Source organism: Gasterosteus aculeatus, chromosome 18 (genome assembly GCF_964276395.1).
Source record: "Gasterosteus aculeatus chromosome 18, fGasAcu3.hap1.1, whole genome shotgun sequence".
Classification (NCBI taxonomy): domain Eukaryota; kingdom Metazoa; phylum Chordata; class Actinopteri; order Perciformes; family Gasterosteidae; genus Gasterosteus; species Gasterosteus aculeatus.
In genome coordinates, this window is record NC_135706.1 from 3,065,170 (window position 1) to 3,079,840 (window position 14,671).

The 14,671-nt window shown below is 44.1% G+C and overlaps 2 protein-coding genes across 3 annotated transcripts; both read right to left on the minus strand.

Moving 5' to 3' along the window:
- Positions 1-56: 56 nt before the first annotated feature.
- Positions 57-3,513, minus strand: LOC120808326 (uncharacterized). Its single transcript, XM_040161168.2, has 7 exons — positions 3,107-3,513; positions 2,192-2,283; positions 1,602-1,994; positions 1,402-1,463; positions 1,217-1,311; positions 997-1,115; positions 57-901 (listed from the first exon to the last, which is right to left on the minus strand). The coding sequence occupies exons 1-7, from the start codon at positions 3,432-3,434 to the stop codon at positions 638-640; spliced, it is 1,353 nt and encodes a 450-aa protein (XP_040017102.2). The 5' UTR covers positions 3,435-3,513; the 3' UTR covers positions 57-637.
- A 2,662-nt stretch (positions 3,514-6,175) lies between these two features.
- On the minus strand, positions 6,176-13,534 carry gopc (golgi-associated PDZ and coiled-coil motif containing). 2 transcript variants are annotated; one of them, XM_040160853.2, is made up of 9 exons: positions 12,867-13,534; positions 12,073-12,237; positions 11,180-11,203; positions 9,872-10,047; positions 9,225-9,390; positions 9,039-9,134; positions 8,135-8,299; positions 7,895-8,060; positions 6,176-7,594 (listed from the first exon to the last, which is right to left on the minus strand). In XM_040160853.2, exons 1-9 carry the CDS (start codon positions 13,125-13,127, stop codon positions 7,479-7,481), a joined length of 1,335 nt encoding a protein of 444 aa, XP_040016787.1. In that variant the 5' UTR covers positions 13,128-13,534; the 3' UTR covers positions 6,176-7,478. The 2 variants fall into 2 exon arrangements, with proteins under 2 accessions (XP_040016787.1, XP_040016788.1); XM_040160854.2 differs by lacking the exon at positions 11,180-11,203 and having other exon boundaries at positions 12,867-13,452.
- Positions 13,535-14,671: the final 1,137 nt, after the last annotated feature.

The window sequence follows — 14,671 nt, forward strand, 5'->3', positions numbered from 1 at the left end:
TTTCCTTTTGACTATATCTGTTGTGCTTGTGAAGAAGCGACCACCCAAACGCAAGGGAACGTAAAGTGTTTTAATGAACACAAACACACAAACAGAAGAATACGGGCGTTTGGCCGGCAACAGTGAATCCCAGTGAACAGAACGAGGTCCAGGCCGAGGGAGAGCGCACCAGACAGCAGGCAGCTCATGTCAAACAGGAGGCTGTGTAAAGCAGAGGCTAGCAACGGGACAATAATAGTTCAGCACGACCCGCCAGGACACAACAAGGCAGGCGATACAGGACAGCGAGCTCAGGTACGTTGGGTGCACAGGTAATGCTCTGGCGGAGAACATGGGGAAGAGGGAGGCTAGAAATAGTGTCTAATTAGAGGAAGCAGGAAGAGAGGAGAAGCAGCTGGGAATGAATGAGCAGGTGTAATTAAGTGTGTGTGTCTGTAAGTGAAGGGGGGGTGCGAATGTGTGTAAATTACAAGAAAGGGGTGGAAAGGAAAAAGAGGAAGGTACTATATACACGTGCTATAAAGAGGTGGTACCTCACTCAGCCGAGGCAACAGGCGAGGCAGCTGCCACGATTCGCCGCGGCACCGCAACCTGCAACAGGAAGTGCCTCAGAGAGTTGCCGGTGCCGCGATTTGCGCTACCCCTCTCTCTTTTCCGAGGCAGGTCTGTTGTGCAGGCGCCTAGTGTGTGTGGCTCTGTATTTCTGAGTCGCCTCTAACCGGGACTGCAGCTTTGTACACAGTTCCGAGAGCTCAGGACTACGAAATGGCGGCGACCGTACAATCCACCCCGAGACCCCGCCAACAACGCCATCCTCTTCATCAGACATGAGCTCTACGGTGGCGGATTTCCAGAGTTCCACCTCGTCATCAGCCAGCACACTTTGTCTCGATTCCAGCAGCTGTAAAAACAACAATGAATCAGTACTGTGCGATGCGTACGGACACAACACATCTATCAATGCACCTGAAAAAAAGTCAGCAAATAAACTCTGACCCTCTTTCTTCTCGCTCGACTCCGCGCTGAATCCTTCGCAGCTTCCGCCCGCAATGAGTGTTCCGGCTGGGAAAACCTGAAGCTCCTGCGTACCGTCTCAAAATAAGTCTTACAGGCGGCTGGAAAACAATTAAATGAGTGTGGTATGAATAACAAAAATCAAACGCAAGGCACAGTAACATTTAACAAGGAAGGAGAAACAGTAAACCGTGTCACTTACACACAATGACGTCTTGATCTAAATCGAAATCTGGACTTGCAGATATTTCCCGGAGCAAATACGAGGTCACCGCCTCATTATGAGGAGAGGTTAGTCTGTGAAAACAAAATGTACAGTTATGATCGGTATCCATACGTATACATTTCCTTATAGCGCAGAATGAAAGCATATTCTTTAAATCTTACCCTTGCTCCGGTGCGTAGCGCCTGTTATTTGTCTCGGAGTTGTGAAGACGGCGCACCGCTTCCTGTAAACGACACGGCAAAGAAAACACACTTTAATCAAGCAGTTTCTGCTCACTTGAAAGACTACTAGGCTACTCTTGGCTTTCGTTTTAGGCTACGCTACTTTTAGCTTAGCTAGCAGTCATCGAACATATTCTTACCGCTATCTTGGGATTGTGCGCCCGTCTCTTCTTCTTGGAGTCAGTTCCTCCCGTGCAGTTGTGAGACTCCAGAGCCGCCAACCTCTCCTCTATGGACAGCAACCTGGAGAGTACCGAACTCTCCAGTTGAGCGAACCGCTCGTTGATATCAGCGGTTTGTTGTTGGAGTTGACGAGACAATCCACTGAGAGCATTCAGCAGCTTCTTCTCGTCTGTCTGCGGACTGGCCAAAAGTTGCTGACCGTGGAGAGGAGTTGAAGGCGAGTTGAACAAGTCTTCTGGTTTTACACTTATGGACTGATCACTTCCATTCCCCCTCCAATCTTGTATCCGAGGATAGACTTGACTCTGCTCCTCATCAAGGCTTTCCTCCTCTTTTTTCACAGACGCAGCCTGTGCAAATGTAAGGTAGGCATATTAAAAATGCATGCAATGCCCAATACACAGAGTACCAGTAGTAGTACTGAGAATGGAGAACAACAGTGCAGGTGAAACATGTTGGATTTTCCCGGTTGAGCTCTGGATTGCATGTACAGCTGCTAGAACTTTATACGTGTAGGCTATATTCAAAAGGTAATTTCATGCCTTACCACATAACAGGAGATGTCTTGATTATCTTGCACGGACTCGGGATTACAGGAGTCCAGGAAAAGACTAATGCTTTGGTCATCTGCTGATTCATCTGGAAAACAACCCATGCATATACATATAGTTATGCATTATAATGCGATTTTCGTATTTAATTATTAGAATAACCTTAACCGTGAGAAGCAACCACACTAGACAGTAAAGGCCTCATTATGCTTCTGCGTCAACTCTACCGTAGCTACGCCGTCACTCCTACGGCGTCGTTGCAGTCTTGTGGTTTTGCGTCGGGTTGCGTTGCATTTCACCGCCAGAACGCAAGGGGGTGGGGTTCGCGAATCTCTTTGCTAGTTTCGAAAGAGAATGTTGTTGCAGCTGGAGCTAATCGACGTTGAACAACAAATGATTTTATTGCCAATGTTAAATCGCAGAAGAAAAAGACGACAACCAAACGTTCCTCAGCTTGGTCCATCGTTGAAAACAAACCTTGGTCGCTTTTCCGGTTTCCACTTCCGGTATACCGCCATTGTTAAAGCGAAACGACAGTTTCGGACAATTTGCAAACACAATAACAACAACGATGGACCAAGCTGAGGAACGTTTGGTCGTCTTCTTTTCGTCTGCGATTTAACATTTGCAATAAAATCGTTTGTTGTTCAACGTCGATAAGCTCCAGCTGCAACAACATTCTCTCTCTCGCTCGCCATGGTCAGAAATGAGAAAGCGGAAACGGCGCACGGAACCAAAACAAACTAGCAAAGAGATTCGCGAACACCAACCCGACGCAGAACCTTAAAACGGCAACGACGCCGCAGCTGTGTCGGCGTAGCTTTGACGCAGAAGCCTGTGAGGCCTGTAGAATGGGTCGTCGAGGGTTCGCCGTCGATTCGACGCAGGAGCATAAAACAGGCGTAACTTACGAATGTGGTGCTCGCCGTTGTCTGAACCGCCAGTCGCTGGCCGCATTTCTCCGTGTTCTTCCGTCACTTCTTTTTCCTGGTCTTCGGACTTGATTTCGCCTTCATCAATCTCTCCAACTCCAGGTTGAACATAACTCCCGACGGTTGGCTCGTGGCTGGATAGCAACAGGCTCTGTGCGTGTTCTGACCTCGTCCTTTTGGGCTTTTTCTCCCAAACTCCATTTTTGAAGTAGCGCTTTCTGTGGTCAAAATACTGCGTATGACAGAGTTCAGCGTTGCAATGTTCACAGTAGCGCCGCGGTCTTTTCTTCGGTGTTAGGACTTCCATCTTTCAACTCACAGCATAGGCAGGCACACCGGTCTTTATACGCGAGCTCAGCTGGCCTCGCGAGTCTTTCCGTATAACAATAACCTCGTATGTGATTGGAGGACCCTTAGACTCCTCGTCCAATCACGTGTGAGGTCATAGGCATGACTCATACAGCAGTACATGCAAGACGAGCAAAAAAACAGACACGTGTGTTACTATATTCAGAAGAACTGTATCTCCAATCACATACAAATTGATTAGTTCTCGAAGTAGAGATTGTAAAGTGATCTTAGTCCATATTCGCTTAGCTGCACTAAAATAGGAAGCCGTTGTATCACTTATTGGCTTTTTATTAATAAAATAACTACCAACACTAGTACTTTTAAAGGCAGTATTGTATTGTCACATATTGGCAAATTATAAAACAAACATATCACATATTTGGGAAATAAAACGCCAACTATCTATGGCGCAAAGTCGAGGTAGCTGTCGTGAAGCCGTGGCAACTACCTCGTGAAATCGCAGTTGCCGCGATTCGACGCGGCACCGCAACCTGCAACAGGAAGTGCCTCGTCGGGTTGCCAGTGCCACGATTTGCGCCAGCTCCTGCTGCCGGAAAACACGCGGCCAGTGACCGTCTACAACTCCGAGGAGGCAAACGGACAGTTTACTGAGCTGTAGTTTTTTAAACCGCCTTTACCCAAGTGTGGGAAGATCCTCACTTTGTATATAGTTGTTTGTATGTTGTTAATAAAGCTCTCGCATAAACATGTTCCTGGCAAATGTTCATTTCCTCTATAACAGCGATTCCAAAAGTGTGGGCCGCGGCCCCTGGTGGGCCGCGAGATTACAATTACAATAAAGTTTTTTAATTTTCAATTTTTAAAAGTTTGAAATTAATATAAAAATATTTATGATGCGGCACATTAGTTATGTGAAACATTAGTTGATGAAGCACAAACATTTTAAACGGACAGATTAATAAAACAATAAGGCTCTCGCTCGAAACCGCTGCTCTTGTCTGCCTGTCGTTGTTCAACAATGGGGCGCCCTCTTGTAGTATTAAAGTAAATATACCGCATTTTCCGCACTCCAAGGCGCACTTTTCTTTACAGTAGCTGAACCATCTTAACGGGGAAAATAAATTATTCTAAAAGCAGCCAAAGATTTAAGGCCGAGGGGCTTGAATATCCTTACTCCTTATTGGATGAAACCACAACTTTCAAACAAGTAAAATCACTCGTGATTGGTTGGCAGATCTGTCGCTATTGGTCACCTGCCTCATTTTGGATGGATGGCAAGGGGATGGATGGCGAGGGGGGCGGCGGGAGCGGACGCACCTCGCAGCATCGATCGGACCCTGAAAGCACCGTCTCCACCTTACTGTCAAAAAGAACAACGGCGAGCGCGTAGAAAACTCCTTCGAGCGCGAGCAGAGATTCTCCTCACGTTTCGCAAGCGAGCAAATACCTCGCGGGGACGGACTTTTGCTCGCGGATGTTTGATTTTGGTTAAATTCTTAAGGTCTCTTAATCATTATGTTTTGATCAGAGTTGTGATTAAAGGTTTGTGTGGGCCGCGAAAGATTTTCAGATTTCAAATTGGGCTCGCGGCATTCTTGAGTTTGGGAACCGCTGCTCTATAAATTCATTGATGTCCTGGATGGTATCCTAATAATAGTGTAGTAGCCTACATAGGATAACAATGAAATGAATATACAGCATAATATGATTATATATGTGGCGGGTGACCAATAGCGACAGATCTGCCAACCAATCACGAGTGATTTTTCTTGTTTGAAAGTTGGTTTCATCCAATAAGGAGTAAGGAAACTCAAGCCCGCTCGGCCACTCGCGGTTTCGCTGCATTCATATGCTAATTGGGGCCATTCGCACCTCCGCCAGCTCTCCGCATACGTCACGGTTCGTTTCGGACAATTTGTGGCACAGACAAACGCGACGTGCGCGCGTTGGAAATTGTCGGAAACTGTCGGAAATTAGGGAGATTTCCGGGCGTTTACGGGGGCTGACAAGCCCCCTCTGCTCCCCTTCCTCCCTCCCCGTAATTTATTTATTTATTCAATTTGAGTTAGTTTAACAAAAATGAATATGCAAGTTGAAAATATCCTACCGTTTGTTATTTATTATTTTTAATGGGTTTTGGTTTGAGCACCTGCCCCCCAAAATGCCTGTGCCTGCTCATTGGAATGACCTGGTGGGGATGAGTCACCTACAGGTCTGACCATCTGGTGACGTGGTGCAGCCAAAACAACCTGCAGCACAACGCTCTAAAGACAGTGGAGATGGTTGTAGATTTTAGGAAGAACGCAGCCCCACCTTCCACCATCACCCTGTGTGGGCTCCATCGTCACAGATGATCACCTGAGATCATCAGCCCATGATGGGTTACTTGTTGTTCCTATGGTTTTAAAAAGTAGGAAGGGAGCCAGAGCCTTCAGTTATCAAGCTCCTATTTTGTGGAACCAGCTTCCACTTTCAGTCCGGGGGGCAGATTCGGTCAGCTCTTTTAAGGGTGAAGCTGTGCTGATGTGAGGGTTTCGGGACAGAGTATGTTGCATGTGTACAGACTGTAAAGCCCTCTGAGGCAAATTTGTAATATGCGATTTTGGGCTATACAAAATAAAATGAATTGAATCGAAATTATGTCATGCTTTTACGCCAGATGGAAGGGGACGCATGGAGGAGGGCATTACTTTTTCCAAAAAGTCTAAACTTGATAATCATTTAAAAAAAAATGCATTTTGTAGTACATTGATTTATCTTTGTGTCATGTTAAAAGTTGTATAGTATAACAAATAAAAATAAGAACAAAATAAGAAATGAGGAAGGGGGCAAATACGCTTTCATAGCACTGTATGTGTGAAGACTTGGTAGACACAAAGCAATGAAGCGGAACAATAAAAAGCAGGTAAAGAGTGACGTGTGAATACTGGAAGGTCACAGAGCCGCGGATCCAAAACTATCACTGGAGACCAGATAGATCTGTGTCACACATTCTCAATCCACTCAACAGTAGTTTGTGCTTTGATGTATTGTAATGCATTACATACCAGGAGGTGTGACACAATAACAACACACCTTAATACAGCAGTGGTCCCCAACTTTTTTTGGGCAGAACTGCCAAATCACAACAACAACAACAAAAAAGTATTCCTTCTGTTCTGCGGCCCGGTAGCAAATGGCCTGGTGGTTGGGGACCCCTGTAATACAGCATTGATCAAAACGTTCAAAAGGATATTTGCCACTTTTAAGATGCAAGATAACTTTCTCCTTTCAGCCTAAAATGGACAAACAGCATAGTGTTCATTGTAAGATTGTTTGGCTTGATGTCGGCTTGGGAGAGCTTAATGTCTCAACAAGACTCACTGAACAAAAAAAAAAAAAAAAAAAAAAAAAAAAAGGTACTATTGCGCTGCTTCAGGAGTCTTATTGACCGATTGTTACGGTAAGTGGACGACACTTTTGGGATTAAGAGGTGCCTTTGAAATGGTTCTTGTCAAAGCATTAAGGCGCACGCTGGAAATTACCGAGGAGTCACATCACAGTTGTCAAATTGCATGACAGATCAGCTCAAACACCTGTATTACAGAACTTTATGTGGACTAAGAGTTGGTAAATCGAGAGTCAAAACAAAATGTGCTGTGTAGGTAAAAACATCAGAGCATTTTACCCTGTTCCACTTTTTAGGGTTGATCAGATTTATCGGTAACAGGCAAAATATAAAGCATTTTTCCACTTGATATGTATTTTGCAGGGTTTTTCTTTTTTTCTGCACATACATGTTCACATTTCTTCCTTTTCTGATGGTGAGGGAGACAACATGCAGTAAAGGCCCCTGGGCCCGGAGCGAGTCCCAGGGTTGGTTTCTCAGTCTGATTGAACATGTCATGTGATGGAGGACATATGGTCTTCTTATAGTGTTGTTAAGACATTCTTGGGTTTATTTTCCTTGTCAAACAATTCTCTGATTCAGTTCTTAAAGAGGGATTGTACCCACAATCCTCTCAATAAATCTCCCAATACCAACAATGATGCGGAACCTCTAGGAGGAGCAGTCAGTCTCGGGGGGCTTTGAAGGGGTTTCCTCTGCAGTCGTCTCACTGGAGATCCCAGTGTCTCTGTTCTCTGCACCATTGCTCAAGGACATCTTTTCCAACGCTACAGGGTAACACACATAGATGTATAATAAGTGATTGTCACTTAATGTCAGCTCTGATCGGAACAATCAATTATTCACACCTCGGTTCTAGGAGAACAGACCAACACAAGATTATTTTTAAAATAGATTTCTGCTTTGCTTTGACCAACTTAGTCACATTGAATCTTCCTCTGTCATAAATCCACACCAGACACAGAAACTTTATACAAGTGACAGGGTGATTTAAAAATACTAGCTCAACTAATGAATCCTTACTATTAAACAAAACACATGTTAATGCTTGATTCATACAAACTTACCATGCAGGGCTGCTGAGCCGCTGCTGGGTGGCGCTGTGCTGCAGTCGTCCACCTCATCCAGGTAGAGTCTGTAACGATGCCCACTGTCGTCTTCATACTCCACATTCTCATCATCGCTGTCCACCTCTGGAGCCACGTACACCACTTCGAACTCGATCTGTCCTTGCTGACAAAAAGAACCACGGATGAACACTTTGCTGCGTCAGTGTGCGTCGTTTGTGTGGCGTTTGTGTGGCGTACCTGCTGCGACAGAATGGTGACAGCCTCCTTGTGTTTGGCGTCTCGCAAATTAATGCTGTTGACAGCAAGGATGGCGTCTCCCACGTGCAGACCTCCGCATCGGTCTGCAGGTTGACTCGGATGAATCTCCGAGATTAGAATGGGAACGCCGTGTTCCTTCCCACCCTGTTCACAGAACACATGCAACTATCATCAGCCAGATGTGTAGTGCGGCGATGCCAGGAATGTTTTTTTTATTAATGTGAGAGATGCTGACCAGCTAAGAGCAGTGCTCTGCTGCGTATTCTCTATAACGCACACATGCGGTTTAGTTTATTCAGGAGACACAAGGGAGTTGTGTTCGCTATGTAAAGCTTGATGAAATGCGTTTAGAATACATGTTTGAGAGAGAGAGAGATTGATAAGGTCGCCACCTGCTTAATACCACAGCACAAACAAAGGTAAATGTATGAAAACATAAGGAGGCACATCTGTCACAAATACTGCTTACATTGATCAGATACAGTATTAAGTAGAAATCATTAGAGGGGAACTGGTCTTTGAAGCAAATTATTCTAATTTTTTTTTTTACTCTTTACCAGTTGTATACGTTTCTCAGGAATGCCTGAAGTCTAAAGTTGGAAAGGGCTGTTGTTGAGGGTATATACATATATAAATTCCTCTATGTGTAACATATGTGACAACAAAACGCTTTGGATTCTGATTATAAAGGCAATGTGAGTTATACAGGTATTTGGTGCACTGCTGTTGCAGGGATAGTTAGCTGCTTATTGGGTGTTATAGTTTGAGGCACATAAGGTCAAAAAAGTCAGCGGGGCTCAATTGGTACTGTACCCTGCCAGGTTCTCAGACCTCCCCTGATTTCTACAGGCTTTATAGACTTTTAAGCAAGAAACCGCCTTACTGTAATGGAGATTCCAAGCCCCTCGTGATCATCTTTGACTAGCACAACCTTCCTGATGGGGCCAACTCCCTGGCTCTTCTTTAACATGTCTGGGTCCTATAGTTAGACACATCACAGATCACATTAAACCTCAGAAAACAATGAAAGGCATCAACGGTTTCATCTGCTTTCTAGTGTTACACTGACATGCCCAACTGGAGAGAGAAGAGGTTTCTTCGGGTCATTGCGCCCCCTGCATGCTCGGATGACGGTCTTGTGGCGGTGGAGGTGAATCTCAGCCTCCAGCTGGTTCCACAGCTTGTCGTGTGCGGGCCCTTTCATGTCACGGCCCAATAACTGAATCTGCTGAACCCTGGAGGACAAATAAAAACATTCTCAGGGCTCAGCCAAGAAAACGTATTTGATTTAGTTATAGGTCTCCTGCCTTTTATCTCTCTGGTTAAGAGAAGTTGGGCATTTTCATTCATCAATGTACCTGAATATAGATTATCTATGGCCTTACACTTGTAAATGTCTTTCTAGTCTTCGGACTAGCAAAGCTCTTTTACACACTGATGACAGGAGCTACGATACATAGAGCGACACCTGCCCATCAGTAACGAACATTCACAAAGTCACAGAATTAAGTGTCTTAGCCAAGGACAAAATGGATTATGCTATCAAAGAAGCCACCCCAAACTGGAAACCTGCTATTACGAAGCTTGTGTAGCATCGTTAATTAAAACATGCATTTGGGTACAGCCCCCCCCCCCGGTCGTTTTAGTGCTATATTTGTTGATCATTTCATTCTAGTTCCCAGAAACCTCTGGGTGTTCTGATCTCCACCGCCGTACCTCCCAGCAAGCTCCTTGTCCAAGTATTTGGCAGCAAGCCTAGCGCCGTACACTTCGGCCTGCAGTACTGCCATGTGTCTGCGAAGAGCCTCGTTTTCTTTCTTGAATAGTCTCACTTCTGCCTCCAGCCTCGCGTCTTCAAATTTCTCTTTCTTGCTGACCTTGAGCTCTTGCTCCTGGAACAAGCAGAACACACGTGAACACCACACACCTACACAACACAACAAGCATGCCAGACAAGACGAGAAGACCTTGTTCTGACCCCTGGCAGCACAGACAAATTAATATGTCACGGTCCTGTAAACTGAGGTACAGGTTGCTTATTTACATGACCCGTCATAACAGGGGCTCAATATTGTTGTCAATTAACCCTTTTTTTTAAAGGTGCCTCTTCTGGGGCGGCTGCGACATCCATATAATAATTAGGAGGACAATATGCCACCACAGATGTGTTTGGGGAGCAAACTGTTTATGACCGTGGAAGAGCGTTTGAGAGTAGTTTGATGGTGTATGACCCAACAGGTCCAAGGCAGTGCCAGTAAATGCCAGCGATAAAAGAATCGCGTCACGTCACCCATGCGTGGTCGACCGCGGGAGCTAACGTAAAACTAATGCGAATTGCTTACTAGCGGAAGGATTTCATTCAAAAGTGGACCAATCGGTGGAATGGTTGTGACGGTTCCCTCCTTCTGACAGAGAGGTTCGTTGATTTTATAATATTAACTCGTTTTGCTTGTTTTAGCACCGTATGCAGCGCTGTAGTTCTTTTGATGGGCAAAGGGGTCACTACAGTCATATTTGTTTATTTTGCATTTATATTTGATACCCTTTTTTTTCTTCTTGCAAAAGCATATAATTGAAATAAAAGAAAACAATGCCAACGTAGTTCAGCTGGACCCTGGATGCAGCTAGTTGGGAAGATTGTCTGGCAGAAACGTAAATGTTGTGTGGTAACGTCTTTGCCATTACCTAGCGTATTGATTACTTGGTAAACTGAACTGGGTGGGGGTTAACATTTTTTAAATCATTACATTTAAAAAATGCGTCCCACCCCGCCCACCCAAGAATGTCTCTTTTCATATATCTTTTTTTACATTTATTCACTGATGTCTGGACACGGGGGAGTTCCGTCCTGATGGGCGCAATCAGACACGTTGCATGCACACGTGAGCGCGCCCCCAGCAGCTGAAAAATGAAGGTGTCGCGTGGACTCAGGCCTGCAGGTGTAGTTAAACATTCTCCATTCAATCCAAAGCCCTTGTTTAAAAAAAAACTGATTTCAGGCAAAATACATTAACAGCAACTTACCATTTTCTCCAAAGATGGTGCAGGCTTGAGAAAATAGAAGCAGATGAAGAGGAGAAGAATGACAGGGTTAATTGTTTCAGGAAACAGAGATTGTAAGATTGTATTAAATTCAAGAGACATTCATTGTAAGTAACATGCATATCAGTTAAAAAAATAAATAATAGAGGCAGTTGGAAGCATTAGAAAAAGAAGTAGGGAGCAGCAAGCAAAAGCAGCCATTCTGCAACTGAAATTTTCCTCAGACCACCATGTTCATTGAATTCATTTTGAAATCATTACATTATTTTGAAATGATTAAATTATCTGATGTAATTCAACAAATTACACTTGGTCAAAGGCTCTCAATGAAAGAAGGCTATTTTATTGGTTTGGATTATTTTCAATAATCTTTCATGAACATTGTGAAATATCATGTTGGTGTGCAAATGGAAAATCTCTCTTCAATTTAGAGCCCAGAGTTGACACAGCTCAATTATCTTAGAAATAATGACTTTCCCATTTTGATGAAAACATTAGAAACCTCTTTTAGATTAATTTTCTTCAGCCGGCCTGATGACCTGTTGTGTCGTTGTGTGACCTGTTGTGTCTCCGGTGAGCGGCCGTTTAATAAAGTGTATTCACGCTGTGGCAGCAGGACGGCGGTGATGACGAGCGGAGCATCTCACCGCTGATTGGCTTTCGCAAGACAGCGTCGGGCGAAAAAGCGATTAATTCGCTTCGCTCGTTTCCCTTATTTGCGTCCCAGGTGCCGCGTCTTTCACGTCATTTGCGCCGCCGTTTAAAATTCGCCTCATTCGCGACCAGACGCATCTGTGCATTGACTTTACATGGAATCTACTCGCGCAAATAATTCGCTTGGCTTTTGGTGGGAACGCACCATTACTCCTACCTACCAGTCTGTCCCTGATGGAGTCGGAGTCCTCTGCCTGGCCTTGCTTGGGATGGAGCTGCAGCTGGAGGGCATGAAGTTGCAGGAGCTGGTCATGGACCTCCCTTTCAATCACTTTCCGCTCGGCTTTGGCCTCAGTGAGCTCAGAACGTAGGTCCACCAGCTGAGCCTACGAGTAAAGAGCGAGGTAGAAGAACGATTGTCACCACATTAGGCCAACCTGCATCTGTTCTTAATTCAACACTGTAGGCTCAGCTTTGCCCTTTGGGTGGTAAAGAGAGCAGACAAGCTTAAAAATAATGTCTCCTTTATGTGGCTTGTCCACCAAAAACCTAATTAAAATAAAGTGTGCAAACTAGCTTTGGGAAAGTTGGTTTATGAAAGACATAAAAAGGGACTGAAATTATACATAAGAATATCCTGATATTCTCTGAGGTGGTTAATTCACAGGTGATGTCAAATGCAAAACAGTAACCAGGAAGTATCTGAATTCTGTGTAGTTCACTTTGAAGTCTGGTCTGTGTAAATGTATTCTGTAGATTTGAGTAAGTATTTACACAATTTAAATAACATTTTACCTTCAAAAATGCATTTAAAGCTAGTATTCTTAACATATAATTGTCTTATTCATTAATTTACTTGAATTTAGTTGATGTATCTATTTATTAATGTTTTTAATATTTAAAATGAATAAAACTATACGTTAGTTGACCGTGTTCATCGGTCACGAACGTATTCTGCCAACTGAACGAGGTCCAGACGAAGAATAACCTCAGTCAACCGAAAATAGTTACTTACTTCTAGTTTGTGGTTCAGTTGGAAAACCGTCTGGGTTTTGTGACAGAGTTGAGCAAAACAGGAGCTTAAGCTGGTCATCTTCTGCCGACCCTCGTACGTGATATCCACTTGATCCGGGTCGATTTCTCCGAGCAGCAGATCGACGTCCACGAAGGCCTTGTCGAACTCTTTCTCCAGCACTTCTAACCAGCGAAACATAGACATGCCTGGTCCCAGGCCCGAGCTCTGAGCCACCGGGGAGCATCCAGCCGAAGCGGACATGGCTAATGTGAAGCGTAACAGAGCCTTTACGTTGGCGTTAGCTTACTAGCTAGCTAGCTAACGTTGATGATGACGTTAACGTCGGGGAATGGGTTTCCCGTTACGGCTGAGACAACGTCGGAACCCAATGACTACACTTCGTATTGTGTTAGCAGAGAAAAGTCCGAAAAATTAGCATATATTTCCCGGTAGTTGTGTAAATCGCCTGCCCAACAAGGAAGTCCCACATTAGACAAGCGATTGTATGTTCGAGGCGATTACTCCGGTCTGGCTCGCTTCAAGGACGACTAATGGATAGCAGAGTGAGCTTCAACTGCTCAGCAACCTGCTTTGCTCGACAGGGAAAGCCTTATAACTCGAAAAACGTATAAAATGCTAATAGAGATGGTAATCTTATTATTTAATTTGATTTAGGAAGATATGCTTCACCTCCGGAGCATGATATATAACAGCCTGAGAGGAGACAATAATTAAAATTGAAGCCATGAACTTTGTAATGTAATGTTGCAATCCTAAGGCAGGTGATTTTAAAAGTTTTTAAAGTTAATATTAACACATATGCACATTTTTGCATCGGATTGGAGCTAATTAAAGGTTATTCCCATGCACGCTAAAACAATAGAAAGGGACAAATGAATGATTAATTAAGCAGAACCAATTTTCCAGGGAGGCAATGGTAGCTTTACAAAACATTGGCCAAATGTCTAGTTTCCGGCTATATGAGCAAATACAAAATCCCTTTAAGATAAATTTCTCAAAGCCAAGATGGCTGGCAGACAATCGGAAACGTCGAGTCACTCATCAATATCTTGCCAATCCTTCTATTCAAAGAGACCTTTCCAGGTAGAAAAATGTCAACTTATATCTAAGAAATCATATAAGTCACACATTTTTCAAGTATTGCATTTATATAGGGAGGAAATTATGATTATTTATCTGTCCACTATATTGGACGTCATGCATCACTGACGTAGTTATGCGCCTCTGTGACAACATACAGCAAAAGAAACCAAAGGTGTTTTTGGACAATTTCTTTACTTCCTTTGCACCCCTTTGGGCATAGAAACACAAGGACATTTTCTGTGAAGTTGTGATAATCAGCATATGGGAGGGAAATATCTCATGGATCAATGTGTCACAAGGTATCCAGATGCAACAACAAAAGGTGGTACATCAGAGTGTTCTTCTTCTTCTTCTTCTTCTTGGACATCACCACTGTGAATGCCTAGCACTTCTACAAATGGTTTGGTCTGGAACAGATGGATCTCCTGCCCTTTAAGGCATCTGTAGTTTGTGTGCTCCTAAATGCAGGATCCATCCAGACATGTGCAAGACAAAGACCAAGTGCCACCCCACTTCCTTTGAGGTGCAGAGCAGTGTCCAAGGCCCTCTTGAGATCCAGTTTGGTTCTGGAAACCACTGGACCCGGCTCACTGAAGCAAAAAATGCCAACAGATGCCATGATGCTGCATGTACACGGAGAACCAAGTACAGCTGTGTGCAGTTGTTTTGTGGCTTTGAGTCTTGGGGGCTTTGCCAATTAG